Source organism: Schistocerca americana, chromosome 2 (genome assembly GCF_021461395.2).
Source record: "Schistocerca americana isolate TAMUIC-IGC-003095 chromosome 2, iqSchAmer2.1, whole genome shotgun sequence".
Classification (NCBI taxonomy): Eukaryota; Metazoa; Arthropoda; class Insecta; order Orthoptera; family Acrididae; genus Schistocerca; species Schistocerca americana.
The window spans coordinates 474988012-475007071 of record NC_060120.1 but is presented as its reverse complement, the minus strand read 5'-3'; the positions used below and the strand labels follow the sequence as shown (position 1 = coordinate 475007071).

Here is a 19060-nt window from a genome sequence, read left to right as displayed (position 1 = left end):
TTACTAAGTAAAATGACCCAAAAAAATGCATCTGGGGAGAACAAACTGTAATTCTCCAGCTTGCAATGAATCATTCTCCAGGAGATGTTGCAAAACCAGCTGAAGGTCCTGAAATGCTCCTCCCAAGCAGCGACCATGACCCAAATGTCATCAAGGTAACTGATGCAACAGGGAATGTCCTGAATCAATTGCTCCAAATACTGTAGTAAATACCAGTGCAGATGAAATTCCAAAAGGCAAATGATTGAAATTGTGCAGCTCAAAGAGTATGTTGATGACCAGTAAAGTCAGAGAAACTGTATCCAGTGGCTAGTGCAGGTAATCATTGCACAGATCAATGCAGGAAAAATATTTGCCCCTTCTCCCCTTGCAGCCCCATGACAACTTTGCCAACATCTTTGCCTGCCACAGAATGGGATATGAATTTGACACACATTGTGTGTTGACCGTCTGTTTAAAATTGGCTTGGCAGCATGTGGTGCTTGGGCTTCTGAATCACCACCAAATGAGTGACCCACTAACTCGACAAAATAGGAGAAACAATGCCCTGATTCTGCCATCACTGCATCTCAGCCTTAACCTTGTCAAACATGGAGAAGGGAATGGGGTGGTGATGACAAATGTTGGGTACTACCGATGCCATAAGAGAAACACATGCCTCAAAATTTTCTGCTCGGTCAAAGGTATTCTCAAACAGCAGGCTGTAGGACTCCAGTAAGGAGTCCAAATCATGAAAAGGAACAGATGAGAAACTAAATGCACGTTGTCAATGAGTGGGCAGCCAAAAAAGAATATGCGTCGAGCCCAAGGATATTTCGTGCCAACTATGAATTGACTACTAACAAGATAAGATATTATTCCACATTCTTGCAGTGCACAGAGATGGAGAAGTGCCCCTGCAAAGACTGGACTGTTTACTATAAGACACAACGTGACAGACTGCTATTGCAGCTCTGGGTAACCCAGGAGCCTGTACATATCTAAGATAACTAGGCTGACTGTTGTTCCTGTGTCTACTTGAAATTTGACCATACACTACCAATGTCAGAAAAATACACTGGGGCAACATGGGTATCATCAGAGATAGCCACAGAGTCCTGTCAAAAAACTTGTGTCTCCAATGACTGACTCATGTCATGTCAATATTTCCTGTCAATATTTGCAGACAATTGCCAAACAATCTATCTGTTGGTATACCCCACATACAACCATCATGTGTCAGCAGTCACAGTGAATATGCAACAAAATAAAATCTGGGCTTAAGTTTACGATGTGGGGATCGACCCATGAATCCAAACCACACGGGATACAAATCAACAAAAAAAGTTTCAACACAACAAAAAGAATAAAGTTCATAATCATATCAATAAGTTCAGTTACATGCAAAGAAGCATCTAGCCTCAATTAATCGTTGTACACTCACCTTGAGTACACACAGTCGCGATGACCAGGGTACCCAAAACAGAGCTAAGCTTGAGTCTGTCAACAACTCAAGATCCAATCAGATACAATATTACACTACTCAGGATAGATTCAATTGAACATAGTCATAAATAGCTTTGAATGATGACACAATCCAGTAGCTTGAGAACCAAAACCAGAGTATGAAAGCAGACATTTATACAACCTGTTACATTGTCTGTACTTGTAAATGTCTTCCAAGCTATTTGGTAATTGTCCATACAACTAACCTATGTACATAAAGATCTAAAAGATTCACTCACAAATGATAAAAAAATACATACCAATTTAAAGTTACATAATGTATTGTAATTGAAAAACCATGCATTTCTGCTGAATAACACTGTCTTTTAGCAGTCTTGGCTAACAATTCACAAATACCAGCCACAACACAGATCCAGTCGACAGATGCTTGAGTATGTTACCCAGCATCCACGATCTCTTGCAAGTTGACTGGTCCAGCAGGGTACAGCCACACAACAATGTGGGAAATGTATCTGCCGACATCTTTCAGCTTCCTCCTTACAGGTCTCATCACATGCTCCAATGCATAGGTAACTTCCTGTCTAGTATTCACATCAAATCCTGAAACATTGTTAGTGTACTAAATATGCTGTTCAATACCTTCTTTACATCACATGAAATATGTTCTCCTTAGTGACTTTTCAAACACAATTATATGGGATTTATGTCAGGTGCTATTAAAAGTGCTCGTGTATAAAACAATAATAAACAGAGTTAAATGCAATGAAAAAAAAAGGATGAACTAACAAGGCGATACACACAGATATGTGATACTATTCCTAATTTTTGCAGTAAAAGTTATGAACATTGTTCCATCTCAAAATTGTAAAAGAATCTACTCATTTAGTCTCCTGGCATATACGCATCAAATTCTAAAGCACAAATCTATTACAGTACGTAATTATATACAGTATCATAGATTTATAACTCCAGTCAATAAATAAAACAAAACCTTAGGAATCATATGATCTTACATACTACATTCATGACAATGGAAAAAGAACAAACAAACAAAAATTAGATGCTTATGGTTCGTATCTATATGCTTTCAGTTCAGTGATATTACATAATCCAAACAACATCTTACATTTATGGTATATATGCATTAGGATGTAGATTTTCAAGAATTTTGAATGGCCCAATATAAATATCGAAAGATTTCTTTACCTCAGATGTCAACACTTTAGATTTCTCCTTGGCTTTCACCAACACAAAATGTCCTACCTCAAACTTAGATGCCTTTACCATCATGTCTCTGCTTTCTCCTATCCCCCAGCTTTTTCATCACCTACCTAACACATTCTTCCCTCTCTTGTGGTGACAGAATTTTACATAGTGGAAACAAAGCATTTTCAGAAATAAGGTTAACCAGTCTGCGATTAAACATGATTTAAAAGGGTGAAAAACTGTTGAGGAATGTTGTAAGCTGTTCATAATATCCTCAAAATCACTGACATAATCTATCCATCTGCTGTGGCTCTTACTAATATGTTCTAAACAGTCTTGCAATTTCTCTCATATATCCTGGAGCACCAAAGTTAGAATATTCTTTATTTATGCATGATCAACAAGATCTTTCCTAGCTTGTGATGTAAACTGAGAAATATTATCAGATAAAATTGTTTTAGGAATACCCACCTGATAAAAATATGTATCTTCAAACTTAGTAACGATTTCCTTACTGGTAGCTTTCTTAAGAGAAAAAAGCTTTGTGAACTTCAAAAATACATAAAATCACCACAAAACCATAACAAAATCCATTTTTTGACTTAGGTAAAGGTCCATAAACATCCACAGACATGAGATCTAGGTTAACATTAGGCAATTTGTTTTGCATTTGCCCTCTACTTGTTTGGTTACTTACCTTCACTCTTTGACATCTTCCACAGCTGGCAATCTTCTTCTTGACTCTTCTTCCTATCTTATAAAAATAAATGTTTTCCTGACTCTTTTGTGTGGATTTGGTTGATCCACAATGACCAAAACTCTCATGTGTATAAGTAATTCAAGTATAAATACACTGCCCTGGCCAACATAGTTTCCAATCCTCTGAGTCAGTCTTATGTCTCCTGAATAAAATACCCATGTGTACCTTATAATACTGTCCTGTCTACTCTCCTCATTTGTTACCCAATATGCTCTTATATACTACATTCATGGCAAACAAAATGCAGTTACATAGTCTTATAAATTTACAAACATAGAGAATATTTTCTTCTAGACTAGGTATCATTATGCAGCCTTGTTCATATGTCTTGTCCTCTATACTAAATGTTAACAGTGCTTGACATTTTACTTACTTGCTTTGCTTACCTGTAGCTCCTTTTATGTTTACATCTACAATGGGCATTTTCACTAAATTCTTAGTATATTTAATCTTGTCTCTGAATTGTTCAGATATACCACAAATTGGACTACCTGTATCAATCAAACAGTTCCCTTCCCACTGATCAATCTTAATCTTAATGTAAGAACATCGAAAATCTGAATCATCATCTCTGTTATTCGACACTTCATGTATGAGATCACTTTCAATTTCATCAAATGCAACATCTACACTGTTTCTGCAGGATTTTATCAACTTTGCTGGTAACATTGCATTACTTTGGTTACACATGTTGTCAAGTAAAATTGGAATAAACTGAATGGGTTCCATAGCACAACTAACATCAGTTATTACAGAAGGAACACAAAATATATTACTGTCAAAATTACATTTCACACTTCGGTGCTATTTCACTTCATTCCACCAACTTGGATTCAAATTTTGACTAACCACAGCTAAATTACTCCAGAATCCACATTTATCTATGTTATCATCAATTTGGTCCCAAACAAATTTCAAAATATTTTCACCTTTATTCTCTGGGTCACAGATAGCTCACTTTAATGTTTGGATCATTACTCTGTATGACATTAATGAAAAACTGCTTTGACTGGACTGGTATTCCATGACTCTCACTTAAATCATCACATACAACACTTACCTTACCTGTAATCGCAAATAACTCTGAAACTTTACTATTCTTAAACTCCACAAATACCTGATACTCATCATCATCATCCTTATTATCATCATATTCTTCCATATTAACTCATCAATAACATCAGTAACACCACAACTACATACATTTGCAATAAGCTACTACTAGTCTCGGGCTTACCAACCTCAGTCATTTCACAGCTCTCATTCACATCTAAATAAAAAATACCACCTAATTCAGATACCTGTGCAATATTATTAATACTGTTATTATTGTCTAATTGTAGGAGTAAATTGGGGGTCCTGTACTTTTTTGATGCGTTTCCTCATCCCCAACCTGTGGACCTTCATTCCTTCTATTGGAATGTCGTCTACTCTGGGGGCCTTGTTCTGACTTAGGTCTTTCAGTACTCTGTATAATTCTGCATATGGTGTCATATCTACCATCTCATCTTCATCTATGTTCTCTTCCATTTCTATAATACTGCCCTCAAGTATATCCCCCTTGTATAGACCCCTCATATACTGCTTCCACCTTTCAGTTTTCCCTTCTTTGCTTCAGACTGGTTATCTTTTCTCCAATGGTTTCTTTAATTTTCCTGTATGCAGTATCTATCTTTCTCCTAGTGATATATGCTTTTGTTAGACGTTTGTATTCCCTTCTGCCTGTTTCATTTACTGCATTTTTGTATTTTCTCCTTTCATCAGCTAAATTAATTTTCTTTTGTGTTACCCAAGAATTACTACCAGCCTTCATCTTTTTACCTACTTAATCCTCTGCTGTCTTCACTGTTTCATCTCTCAAAGCTATCCACATGTCCTCTACTGCATTCTTTCCCCCTGTTCTTATCAATTGTTCCCTAACACTCCCTCTGAAACTCTCAACAAACTCTGGTTCTTTCAGTTCATCCTGGTCCCAACTCCTTAATTTCCTACCTTTTTGCAATATTTTCAGTTTTAATCTACATTTCATTACCAGTAAATTGTGGTCAGAGTCCACATCTGCCCCTGGAAATATCTTACAATCTAAAATATGGTTCCAAAATCTCTGTGTTACCATTATATAATCTATCTGAAACTTGCTTATGTCTTCAGGTCACTTCCACATATACATCCTTCTTTCATGATTCTTAAACCAAGTGTTAGTGGCGATTAAATAATGCTCTGTGCAAAATTCTACCAGGCGGCTTCCTCTTTCATTCCTTTCCCCCAGTCCACATTCACTTAGTATTTTTCCTTCTCTTCCTTTTCCTACTACCAAATTCCAGTCCCCCAGGACTGTTTAATTTTTGTCTCCCTTAGCTATTTGAAAAATTTCTTTTATCATTTCTTCAATCTCTTTGTGACCTGCAGAGCAATTTGTCATATAAACTGGTACTATTGCTGTGTGTAGGCTTTGTGTCTATCTTGTGTACAATAATGCATTCACTATGCTGTTCACAGTAGCTTATCTGTTTTCCTATTTTCTTATTCAATATTAAACCAACTTCTGCATTACCCCTATTTGATTTCGTATTTGTAACCCTGTATTTACCTGACCAAAAGTCCTGTTTCTCCTGCCACCAAACTTCACTAATTCCCACTATATCCAACTTTAACCTATCCATTTCCCTTTTTAAATTTTCTAGCCTACATGCCCAATTAATGAATCTGCCATTCCGGACTGCAATCCATAGAACGCCAGTTTTCTTTCTCCTGATGCTGGCATCCTCATGAGTAGTTCCTGCCCAGAGATCCAAATTTTTGTTATGTAATGATTTTTTGAGAAATGAAACTTTATCGTTAATAGTATCCTGTTAAAAGCGAGTATTAGTATTATCAAGTACTGATTAGTTCATCACGGGCTAAGGGCACTTTTTAACCTATTGGTAACTTCTGGGACAAACCTTCTCAAAATTTTGATGAAATGCTGTGATGCGAAAAAATTAATTTTTAACATGTCAGATGAAAGTGTGTATCATTGCCCTTGCATACAAGTATTTTGAGTGGATATTTTATAAACCCTACACTGACCTTTTATGTAAGTTTAGAATGTGTTTGTGTGGTACATTTTGAAATTGTCTGTTTATGTATAAGAATTAGACTAGAAGATTTACAACTAACCACTTGAATCTCATTTTACCTGTAACTGTTTATGTCTGAATAAGATTGTAAAATTTATAATCATCTATATACATCCTCATGAAATGTTCACATAAAGGATCCATTGAACTCAAAAACAACTAAATAAGCATGGAGAGAGACTGCATCTTTTCCATAGGTAGTCAAGTTTTACTTCATTTTCCTCTGATGCAGGAAAGTGGCAATTTTTTGTTTGTTATTGAATGAAGTTTAATAGCATATTGCTTTACTCCTGTGATACAAGTTCAACACTGTTATTTTCAAGGTCATATGGGGAAACAGGAGTCCATGGGCAACTAATACTTCTTTCTGTCTATTGTACAGAATACACATTCACCTCTGTGGCTCCATTGTCCCAGCTAATTACACTGGACTGGCACTGCAGCTTGATTGGAGTGAGGTGGTGTATCAGTTGGAGAGCATTGTTCAAAAGCTTAGCACCCTCTCAGTCTTTTTTATGTGCCTGCTGACAGATCAACTCTTCAGCTTTACAGTGAGTTGTCTCCTTTATTCCTTCCATATTTATATTCCACCCAGAGCATTTCATTATGACATGAAAATTACTACAGAATTAAGTAAACAGGAGTATTTCAAGTAAATGTGCATGAAAAGTTCCTTGGTCTGTGTGTTTTCTACAAATGTTGCAATAAACAACTGATTTTATAAACATATGTAAATTGCATTTGTTGTTTTGTTTGTGTAAAAACTTACTGAATTCTTTGGGTATTGCCATCTTCCAGATTTTATTAGTTTTTTCCACTATGAGGCCTGTTCAAAAAGTATCCAGCTCCTATTTATAAAATCAGTTGTTATTCAGATACAATTGTTTAACATTAGTTACCTTCAAAGTAGTCCCATTCAGCTTCCGTATATCTCTCCCAATGCTATTGCCATTGCTGGAAACATCATTGGAAAGCCTCTTCTGGTATGGTGTGTTGTTGCTCCTTTGTATTCTGCATAATGTCTTCCTCATTCTGAAATCTAGTCCCTTTCAGCGTCTCTTATCAGTTTAGGGAAAATCACAAAGAAACTCAGTGCTAGGTCAGGGGAACAGGGAGGCTGACAAACCATAGCCATAATGTATTTGTCAAAAAATGCTGAATTAATTGAGAATGATGAGCAGGTAAATTATCATCATGAAGCTGCCAACTGCCCACTGCCCACAAGTCTGACCATTTGCACCTTACTGCTTTGTGAAGATGACACAAAACCTCTTGGTAGTACTCCTTATTGACATTATTACCTTCTGGGAGTGTACTCATGATGAACTATGTCATTGCAGGCATCAGTGTGGACCTGCCTTGCTTTTTTTGTCTCAAGGATGATGGGGGCTTTCGTTGTGAGGACCGGAACTTTTTTTCTGGGTTGTACCCATAAACCCAGGACTCAGCACCAGTGATCTCTGTGTTAAGAAAGTTAGGATTACGGTTCACAGTATCCAGAATGTCCTGTGAGATCTCTGAACGAACTTGCTTCTGCTCAGTTGTTTGCAACTTTAACACAACCTTTTTGAGATCCTCTTGACGTCCAAATGTTCCATTAAAATGGAATGAATGGATGTAATACTAATTTTAACCACATCTGCAAGTTGTCTGATCATGATTGTTTCAGCTTGATGATCGTGAAACTTAAAATAAAATATGATGCAAAAACAATGCTCCAGGTTTTCTGTCTTATTATTTCCAGTCATGCAAAAAATCAGGCATGTTTACTATATATGCCTACAAATGTAGAGAGTGCCAACAACAAAAATTAAGATTGGATAGTTTTTGAACAGCCCTTGAAGATACAGTTTTGTTGTGTGTGCACACTAAATGTTAAAACAGAGTTACTTGCAGCTCACAGCTTTGAAGCTTATAGACAGAATAATACTGTGAGGCATCTTGTAGATAATTAGGCAGCTGTACTTAGAGTCAAAATACTGGTTTCAAGAAGCTTTGCATCAAATATTAACAGTATAAATCTTTTGTCACTCAAGTACTGCGTGATTATAATTAAACTCTCCCTATTTAATATGTTTTAACATGGAACATAATTACTGTACGAGTACCAAACTTGATATCTTTAATGTAAAGGACATGGAGAAGAAAAATAATGCAGAATCATTCAATTGAAACACTTTTAATCTGCTGCTACGGTACATCATACCATTACATACCAGTATCATTTCTGCTACAAAAAGGGCTCAATATGGCACCCATCAGTAAGCAGAAGAGTCTGAAAGTGGAGGATTGCATTTTGCACAGCAGAATGAAGCATGATGATAGGTATGCTGGCTAGCTACCTTCCTTGATATGTTATGCTTCATATCAGCACATGTGTGAATGTTCCTCTGGAAAACCATGTCCTTCAGGGAATGATATCAGGTGATCATGCCAGAAAACCATTTGGAAATTATCGGCTGATAATTCAATCATTTCCAAATGATTTTCAGAGAAGCAGATGAACATCACGAGTGATGTATGGTGGGGCCCCATCTTGCACGAAAACTGTTGAGTTCAATATGTCTCTCTCCTGTAGGGCAGGTATGACATGCTGGTGAAGCATATCACAGTAATGCCAGTCACACTGCATGTCTTTGGTCCTTAAGTGCTGACCTGTTCAAGAAAGAATGGGTCAATGATGAATGTAGCCATGAAGCCATACTATACGGTGACATGTTCACCATATAGAGGACTGGAGGTGAAGATCCCTACACTCAGCAATTCTGTGTGCTCACTTCACCCATCAGAGAAAAATGAGCTTCATCTGCCCATAGGATGGTCCAACTTCAGTCCTGTCAACTTCAGTCCTTGCAAGAAAGTGAAGAGTGAAGTGAGCACATCATTGTGCCTTTTGCGGGCAAGTGCTCTAGAGCACTTGCCCGTGATAGGCAAAGGTCCCGGGTTCGAGTCTTGGTCTGGCACACAGTTTTAATCTGCCAGGAAGTTTCATATCAGCACACACTCCACTGCAGAGTGAAAATCTCATTCTGGAAGTAATAATAATGATTATAAAACATCCAACATTCCATGTAACACCTCCACACCATTTTTTTCTTTCTTTTTTCCTTTTCTATAAATACTTACCCCCAAGCTATGCATAGCACAACACTAACACCTCTTCCTCTTTCTGAGCTCAACATCTCACCTATTATAGAGGGATGCTGACTCAGCTTTCAGGATAGCAAATGGGAAGTTGTGGTATAGAAAATGGTCCAGAGAGCACTGGTGAGTGTATGTGTGTGTGTGTGTGTGTGTGTGTGTGTGTGTAGTGAGGGAAGTGTTATGAAAAAATGTGTGTATAGTGTGTGCAGTGACTGATAAATATGAGTGAACAGTGTGGATTACATTATTTAATAAGTTATTTGTAAAAAAAGTATTGTATACCAGGAGCAAATCTAATGATTGTCTCTAAGGTCTGTAAATGTATGCGTGTACGAATTAGCTTATTTTAAATTGGTCTAAACTAGTAAATACTTTGGCATGTCCTATATCCTTGTAAAAAGAGATCTATGGATGAATAAAGCTACGACTAGTACTACATTGTGGAGATAAGTCTGAAGCCATTGTTTCACAAAACTTCGTATACCAATGGCTTCTAATTTGTCTAGCAAGATGTCATGTTGGACAGTTTCAAAAGCCTTCAAAAAGTCCACATTTATTCCTTTTGTATTGTTGTGTCTATGACATGGGAAGTAGCTGATTCTGTACTCAATCCTTTGCGAAAACCATGTTGGTTTACAGATAAGAGATTGAATTTTTTAATGGAATTTTTAATTCTATGTATCATTAGTGCCTCTATTATTTTTGAAAATACAGGTAACAAAGCTACTGGTCTATCAAACAATGGAAACTCCAGATAGCAATTTCAGCAATGTAGGAAGAGATAGATTGCTACTTACCATGAAGAAAATAGGTCAAGTTGCAAACAGGCATGATTAAAAGACACTCACATGTAACTTTCAGCCACAGCCTCCATCAGTAAACACACACACACACACACACACACACACACACACACAACCTCCAACTCCAGCATTTCAGGGCAGAGATGCTGGAGTTGGCAGTCATGTGTGCTTGAGGTGTTCTTGATTTTTTTTTTTGTGTGTGTGTGTGTGTGTGTGTGTGTGTGTGTGTGTGTGTGAAGTGTGTGTGTGTGTTTCTCCCTTTGTGGATGAAGGCTGTGACCAAAAGTTATATGTGAATGTCTTTTAATCGTGCCTCTCTGCAACTTGGTTTCTCTTCTTCTTGGTAAGTAGCAATCAATCTCTTCTTACATTGTTGACAAAGTTACTGGTCTATTATTTCCCACTTCATATATATTGCCCTTTTTATACAGTGGTTTTATTTTTGAAAATTTTAATCTCTGGGGAAACACGCCATCTGATAACGATATATTTATGATATGTGAGAGTGGTTCTGTAATGACATTAGCACATTTTCTTAGGACTGAAACAGGTACTTCATCAATCCCTGAAGACAATTTATTTCTCATTGTAAATACACATTACTTGTAATTTAATTTTCAAATTCAGTAGCAAAGCCCATATGTCGCCTAAAAAAACCACAAAAATAGTTAATTCTGCAATAGCAATAAAAGAATCACACTATAATTCACATTGCTATATGCACTACCATTTTTGAAAAAATTTTCTGTTGCAGAGATGGAACTGGAGACGTAGCATCAGTAACATAGACGAAGAAGTTTTTTTCTTAAAGTAAATTAAATAAATTTTGAAGTCAGAGGCAGACCAGTTACTGCAGGGAACTTTTTAACAACTTAAATGTTGCTCATTCTTTTTTCTAAGTATGAGACTGAAGGATATTTTTTTTCTGAACAGATGTTGAGAGCAGTAAGCAAAGTGCCAAACAAATTTTTTGTAAAGTTGTTGTACAATTAAATTCTCAATCATAGACAATTTTTGTGATTGTAGAAGTTATTTGCATACAGTGTGACATTACCTTGCCTGAACCAGTTTCCAGTACTGTTTAAGTGTAGTTACAGAGTCACACTAAGTTTCTGAATAGCCCATAGCCTTTGAATGAGTGAAATAACCAGTAAGAGTGGCCATAAGAGAAGAAAAAGAGCTAATTAATGTACTTTGAATTACAGGTTCATCTCGGGCCTTTCAATTTTCTCAAATGTTTCTGTGAAAGTAGATGCCTATCACCCTGAATGTAATTTTTTAATGTACTGGCTTTCACAAAATCATCTCATGAGAGGAAACCATACCTGATCTCATGACTTTAGAATTAGGTTATCGAGTTACATGTTACTTTGATATTTGACACAGTATTGGAAATGATATGGTAGCATTAGTTTCATAGTTAAATTTGATTATATGCTGGCCATTTACTAAATAGTATTATACAACAGTAAAAAAAACATTCCCTTTAATACCCGAAGCTCATGTTCTTTTCCATTTATAAAATATACTTATCTAGTTTATGTAGACATAAGAACAAATAAAACTGCTGATCTGTAGGTTGGAAGGTGTGTTATGAGATCCCTTAATTGTGTAGGTAGGTTAGAGAATTTAAAAAGAGACTTTTGTAGGATGGAGTAAGATATAATGGGAATTAATTAAATGGTTTGGCAAGAAGAAAAGAATCCTGGTCCAGTGATTACCAGCTTAACAACAAAAAATTCAGACAGGGATAATGTAGGATGGACAGCATGGTTAACACATCATTGAATCCAATATAGACCCAAAGCCATGATCCACCATCACGCACCATAGCACAAGTGTCTATGCCTACTAGCAATGTGGATGATGGCACAATTGAAGAAATGTGTGACAAGATAAAGAAATTATTAGTCATTATAGCACATTTCAAATTGGTTGAGACTTTTGACATTTGCCTCAATGGAGGGGATGTAAAGCCATTGGCCAAGTAACAACAATGGCAAGCTGATTTTCCCATGCTGCCTGCAGCAGTTGGTAAAGCATCTCTGTTGTCACATTGTGGATAAACAGCACCATGTCATGTCATGCATTATATGTGTATCTATATTCATCAGCTCTCACTGTAAAATGGTGTTTTCTGGTGTTGAAGTGTTCTGCAGCCATCAGGTAATGTGAACAACTGTTTTGTGTTGGCATTGCATTAATAATGTTTTGCAGCAAAATATACGTCTGAATTTGACTATAATAATAAATAACATACATACTACTCTGTTGTGATGGATAAAGCTTCTTAAATGCAGTGTAGGAAAGCAGATATTTTACTCTGGATAGAAAGAAATATTCCATTGGACAGAGTTGAACATAGCATGTATAAGGCAGAGTTCAGAGCTTATAGTGCTGTACAAGCCAAACACAGCATGCTGCCAGGTTGGTGAATTAGCTGACACTAAAGGGCACAGTTTAACGAGGCTTTCTTTTTATCATGCTCATTTAAATCTGGAAGAGAATATATGGGCCTAGTTGAAAAGTAATGTGGCAAGGAACAACAAGAAATAAATAATCATATGAAAAATACTCCCCCCCTTTGAATGCTATCATTTGCCAAACTCTTGTTTTGATATCTCAGACTGTTTATGAGACGTGAGGGATTACGAATATTTCATCCTAGGTTTTTCACTCATGCATGTGTCGCTCAGCACACGCTGGCAACTATGCTCCCCCCTCCACTCACTCCAGACTAAACTGTTAAAATTTGCAACTAATTTTAAATACACTATAAGGCAGAAAAAATTTAATTCTGATGGGTGACTGGAAGAGGAAAACAAGGAAAAGTGGTAGGAGAACATGGACTGATGGAAAGGAATGAAAGAGGAAGCTACTAGATAAATTTTGTGCATAGAACTCAGTTTAATCATGGTGATCATTTGGCTTAAGAATCATAAAAAAGGTTGTAGTAGACATGGCAGATACTTGGAGACACTGGAAGTTTCAGATAGATTACATAGTGGTAAGACAGAGAGTTCAAAACTAGATTTTAAACTGTAAAACTAAATTAAAGGCAGGTGAGGACTATGACTATAACGTATTGGTTATGAACAGAAGATTTAAACTGAAGAAATTGGTGGTGGGGAGGGGGGAGGGTAGGAAACTAAGGAGGTGACATGTTGATAAATACAAAGAACCAGAATTTGTTGTGAGTTTGAAAGGGGGAGCATTAGGCAGCAATCGACTGAAACTGGAGAAAAAAGTGCAATTGAAGACAAACTGGTAGCTTTGATAAATGAAATAATGAAGGCAACAGAAGATAAAATGGCAAAATGACAAGTCTCAGTAGACATCCTTGGACAACACATAAGATTTTTACTTTAATAGATAAAAGCAGAAACATGCAGGAAATGAAACACATAGAAGGGTATACAAGTATAAAAAGTGAACTAACAGAGAGTACAAAATGGTAAAACAGGAATGGATAGAGGAGAAAAGTAAAATTGTAGAAACATATATGCCTGTTAGAAACATAGATGTCACCTACAGGAAAATAAGACACATTTGAAGTAAAGAGAAGCACCAGTATTAGTACTGAGTGCTCAGCTGGCAAGCTAGTACTACAGAAATAATGGAAATCTGAAAAGTAGAAGGTGCGTATAAAAGTTCTGTGGCCAAACTAACTTGAAGATAATCTATCCTTACACTGCTATGAAAAACATAAGGATAAAAGTAACTTTAGCATGCTGTGTCACTGCCAAGTAACATTGCTCAACGAAAATTCGATCATCGGTAGGAAGAACTGCTGCAATGTAGTGCAGAAGGTCACTGAAGGAAATATGCACTAATACAAATAGAAGTCACACTTTTGTTCAAAGGCAATAATTACACTGAAGCCACCACAATTTGTTGTGGCCCCTTAGACATTACAAATTTGGGGCATGGTCATGGTCGTTAGTGCATATGGACATATTGCACCCCACATTTGAGTGGTGAGATTAAAGCAGAAGAACGGGCAGGCTACTCCATTCGTGGAATATCCTCTTGTTCCAAGAGACCTCCAGTTGCATTGTTCAAAGCAGTCACACATTGTGTTCCACAAAAATGAACTGAGGTAAATACACCCCTGAAAGACACATATTTCAATGTCACAATAACCTTGACAGATGAGTGTAGCATGTTCAAAGATTTTGAGATCAATGCACCCATGCAACATTATTCCTCCCCACTTTATAACATCTGAACCACTAAAACACACCATGTTTGATAATGTTCTGGGTGCATTATGTGTTACAAACTCTCACCATATGAGGTTACATCTGCAATTGTTATTCACACTGAAGAGCACCAACCACATTCCTTGTTGGTCCAGTTCCTATGCTCGTGGCACCATTGCATCGGTGCTAGCAGATGTGTCGGTGTCAATTGAACATAACATACTGGTCATCAAGCCAAGAGACCACTCCCATGCATTCACCATGCCATTGTGGATCTGTGATTGCATGTCTTACAGTCCTGTTACATGTAGCAGGTATCTGTTGAAGTAGATGATCATGGTACACCATTTCCTCTCTTTTACTGGGTGTTGTGTGATGTCCTTAGGTTAGTTAGGTTTAAGTAGTTCTCAGTTCTAGGGGACTGATGACCATAGATGTTAAGTCCCATAGTGCTCAGAGCCATTTGAACCTCTCTTTTAGGCAGCAGTGCCTGTGGTTCAGAATACTCCGCATGCATGTGAAACAATGGTGTGAGCAATACCTAGTTCCTGGGATACACTCGTTAGACTTTATCCCTCGTTCAGCTTCCTAATGACTATTCCCCATTTTAAGTCATCAAGACCTTGTCTCCAGGCCATGTTGTAATGTAAAACACCACTCTGGCGCACTGTAGCTACTTGCTGGTTGACACACAATATTTTTCCCGTTCCTTCAACTGCCTCTTGTTGTGGGGCCATTTGGCTCTATAGTTATACTGATCTCACACCATGATTTGTCTAGCGTACTGTGCAAGATTGGGAGACCTCTGGCAACATGCTTCTGCACTATCATTCATTTCCACAGAGTAAATGATATGCAACGTTACATTATCTAGCTCATCCTTAAATTTTGCTGAGCAGTGCATATAAGTTGCGTAGCTGCTTGGTTTCTTTCTCAATGTTCAGGCTTTTCTCAGGAAGTACTGCAGGTATTTTGATACTATTTTCATTCATAGAAAGACTGATTCAAGAGGGAGCTTTGTGAATATATTTTATAAATGTTTTGTGAAAACTGGCTGAAGTGTTGTTGTTGTGGTCCTCAGTCCTGAGACTGGTTTGATGCAGCTCCCCATGCTACTCTATCCTGTGCAAGCTTCTTCATCTCCCAGTACCTACTGCAACCTGCATCCTTATGAATTTGTTTAGTGTGCCCTCCAATACTAAATTGGTGATCCCTTGATGCTTCAGAGCATGTCCTACCAACCGATCCCTTCTTCTAGTCAAGTTGTGCCACAAACTTCTCTTCTCCCCAGTCCTATTCAATACCTCCTTATTAGTTATATGATCTACCCATCTAATCTTCAGCATTCTTCTGTAGCACCACATAATTTCGAAAGCTTCTATTCTCTTCTTGTCCAAACTAGTTATCGTCCATGTTTCACTTCCATACATGGCTACGTTCCATACAAATACTTTCAGAAACGCCTCCCTGACACTTAAATCTTTACTCGATGTTAACAAATTTCTCTTCTTCAGAAACGCTTTCCTTGCCATTGCCAGTCTACATTTTATATCCTCCCTACTTCGACCATCATCAGTTATTTTGCTCCCCAAATAGCAAAACTCCTTTACTACTCTAAGTGTCTCATTTCCTAATCTAATTCCCTCAGCATCACCTGACTTAATCTGACTGCATTCCATTATCCTCATTTTGCTTTTGTTGATGTTCAACTTATACCCTCCTTTCATGACACTGTCCATTCTGATCAACTGCTCTTACAAGTCCTTTGCTGTCTCTGACAGAATTACAATGTCATTGGTGAACCTCAAAGTTTTTATTTCTTCTCCATGGATTTTAATACCTACTCCGAATTTTTCTTTTGTTTCCTTTACTGCTTGCTCAATATACAGATTGAATAACATCGGGGAGAGGCTACAACCCTGTCTCACTCCCTTCCCAACCACTGCTTCCCTTTCATGTCCCTCAACTCTTATAACTGCCATCTGGTTTCTGTACAAATTGTAAATAGCCTTTCGCTCCTTGTATTTTACCCCTGCCACCTTCAGAATTTGAAAGAGAGTATTCCAGTCAACATTGTCAAATGCTTTCTCTAAGTCTACAAATGCTAGAAACGTAGGTTTGCCTTTGCTTAATCTAGCTTCTAAGATAAGTCGTAGGGTCAGTATTGCCTCACGTGTTCCAATATTTCTACGAAATCCAAACTGATCTTCCCCAAGGTTGGCTTCTAGCAGTTTTTCCATTCGTCTGTAAAGAATTCATGTTAGTATTTTGCATCCATGGCTTATTAAACTGATTGTTCGGTAATTTTCACATCTGTCAGCACCTGCTTTCTTTGGGATTGGAATTATTATATTCTTCTTGAAGTCTGAGGGTATTTTGCCTGTCTCATACATCTTGCTCACCAGATGGTAGAGTTTTTCCAGGACTGGCTCTCCCAAGGCCGTCAGTAGTTCTAATAGAATGTTGTCTACTCCCGGGCCCTTGTTCCAACTCAGGTCTTTCAGTGCTCTGTCAAACTCTTCACACAGTATTGTATCTCCCATTTCATCTTCATCTACATCCTCTTCCATTTCCATAATATTGTCCTCAAGTACACTGCCCTTGTATAGACCCTCTATATGCTCCTTCCACCTTTCTGGTTTCCCTTCTTTGCTTAGAACTGTGTTTCCATCTGAGCTCTTGATATTCATACAAGTGGTTCTCTTTTCTCCAAAGGTCTCTTTAATTTTCCTGTAGGCAGTATCTATCTTACCCCTAGTGAGATAAGCCTCTGCATCCTTACATTTGTCCTCTAGCCATCCCTGCTTAGCCATTTTGCACTTCCTGTCAATCTCATTTTTGAGACGTTTGTATTCCTTTTTGCCTGCTTCATTTACTACATTTTTATATTTTCTCCTCTCGTAAATTAAATTCAATATTTCTTCTGTTACCCAAGGATTTCTACTAGCCCTCGTCTTTTTACCTCCTAGATCCTCTGCTGTCTTCACTACTTCATCTCTCAAAGCTACCCATTCTTCTTCTACTGTATTTCTTTCCCCCATTCCTGTCAATTGTTCCCTTATTCTCTCCCTGAAAATCTCTACAACCTCTGGTTTAGTCAGTTTATCCAGGTCCCATCTTCTTAAATTCCCACCTTTTTGCAGTTTCTTCAGTTTTACTGGCTGAAGTATAATGAATTCATTCTGGCTGAAGTATAATGAATTAAAGTTCCTTGCAACTGTGAAATTGATGCCATCTATCGGTGAATGGGAGAATGCCTTGGACTCTGCCAGACATATTAATGGCATAAGTCTGCCCAACTGCTGCGTGGGGGCTGCTTGAGCTTCTGGCACTCGGAGTCTGGCATGGGCTATTGCTGACTTCCCAATCCACCTGTGATGCACGGTATATCAGATATTAAGTTGATAAAAACAAATTTTTTTGTGTGCATTTAATTTTTTAAAGGTTGTGTGAAAGGAAATTACAGAAAAATTCTCGCAGGAAGCATAGCTCATGTTGGAATGGTGCTGGAGTCAAATGGCTGGCAAGTGACCATAGGTCATGCTGAACTCTGTTGCAGTCAGACAGAACATGTGATACTGGTCCTGCAGTACAGAAACTTGTAAGTGCCTTAGCTTGTGATGAACTGATGCTGCAGTTAGGTGGACTGGGCAGTGTGATAACTTGCAGCACACTAACTTGCAGTTACCATCAGTGCCATGAGCTGTCACTCCAAATGCCAATTAAGTATCAAACAGATAACATTTGTGCCTCCTGTGAACTTTCCTGTATTGTGCTGTTTAAATTGTTTAAATTATTTGAAAGTGATGATCTTCAGTTACCTAATGATGTCCTCTGAACTTAAATCATAATTGTCTCCAGTAGCTGAATAACAGTACAGCAACCACCACCAACTACAGCAGTGAAACCACATCAAAAGCTGCAGCAACAAATAAACCACAGTCAATATCAGAAACAAAACCACACAGCAGCAAACAAACCATTATCAATATCATAAACAAAACCATCAGCTGATACAGCACAGCCCTCACCAGCAGCAGAAAAACAATCATCGACTGAAGCAAGACAATCCTCATCACATGTGGTAGGAACTACAGATGCAGCAACATCATCTTGATCAACAGCGGAACCACCATCATCAGAGACAACAAGAGAGTCACAAGTGGTGGCTGCATCAGCATTGCCAGAATCAGGACTATCATCATCACATGAACAAGCAACAAGGGAAGAAGCAACAACAGAAGGACCAACAACATCAACAGAAGAAACAACAGCAGAAGAATCAATAGGAGCCACTCATAACTAGAGAAAAACTTCACCACCATGCCATCTTAAGGATTTTTTAGTAGAAACTGGAAGGAAAAAAAACATTAAGATAGG

The 19060-nt window shown here is 37.7% G+C and overlaps 1 protein-coding gene across 3 annotated transcripts in view; it reads left to right on the top strand.

Moving 5' to 3' along the window:
• LOC124596254 (integrator complex subunit 13) overlaps positions 1-19060 on the top strand; it is a 256833-nt gene that overhangs the window by 203732 nt on the left and 34041 nt on the right. The window contains exons 13-14 of one of the 3 annotated variants that reach the window (XM_047135326.1): positions 6914-7082; positions 11233-11447. The exons of 1 other annotated variant lie outside the window; for it this stretch is intronic. In XM_047135326.1, the coding sequence (XP_046991282.1) occupies positions 6914-7082; positions 11233-11292 (229 nt within the window). In that variant the 3' untranslated portion in view covers positions 11293-11447. Of the gene's footprint in view, positions 1-6913; positions 7083-11232; positions 11448-19060 lie in introns of those variants that run through there. One more of the 3 variants, XM_047135327.1, reaches the window with a different exon arrangement.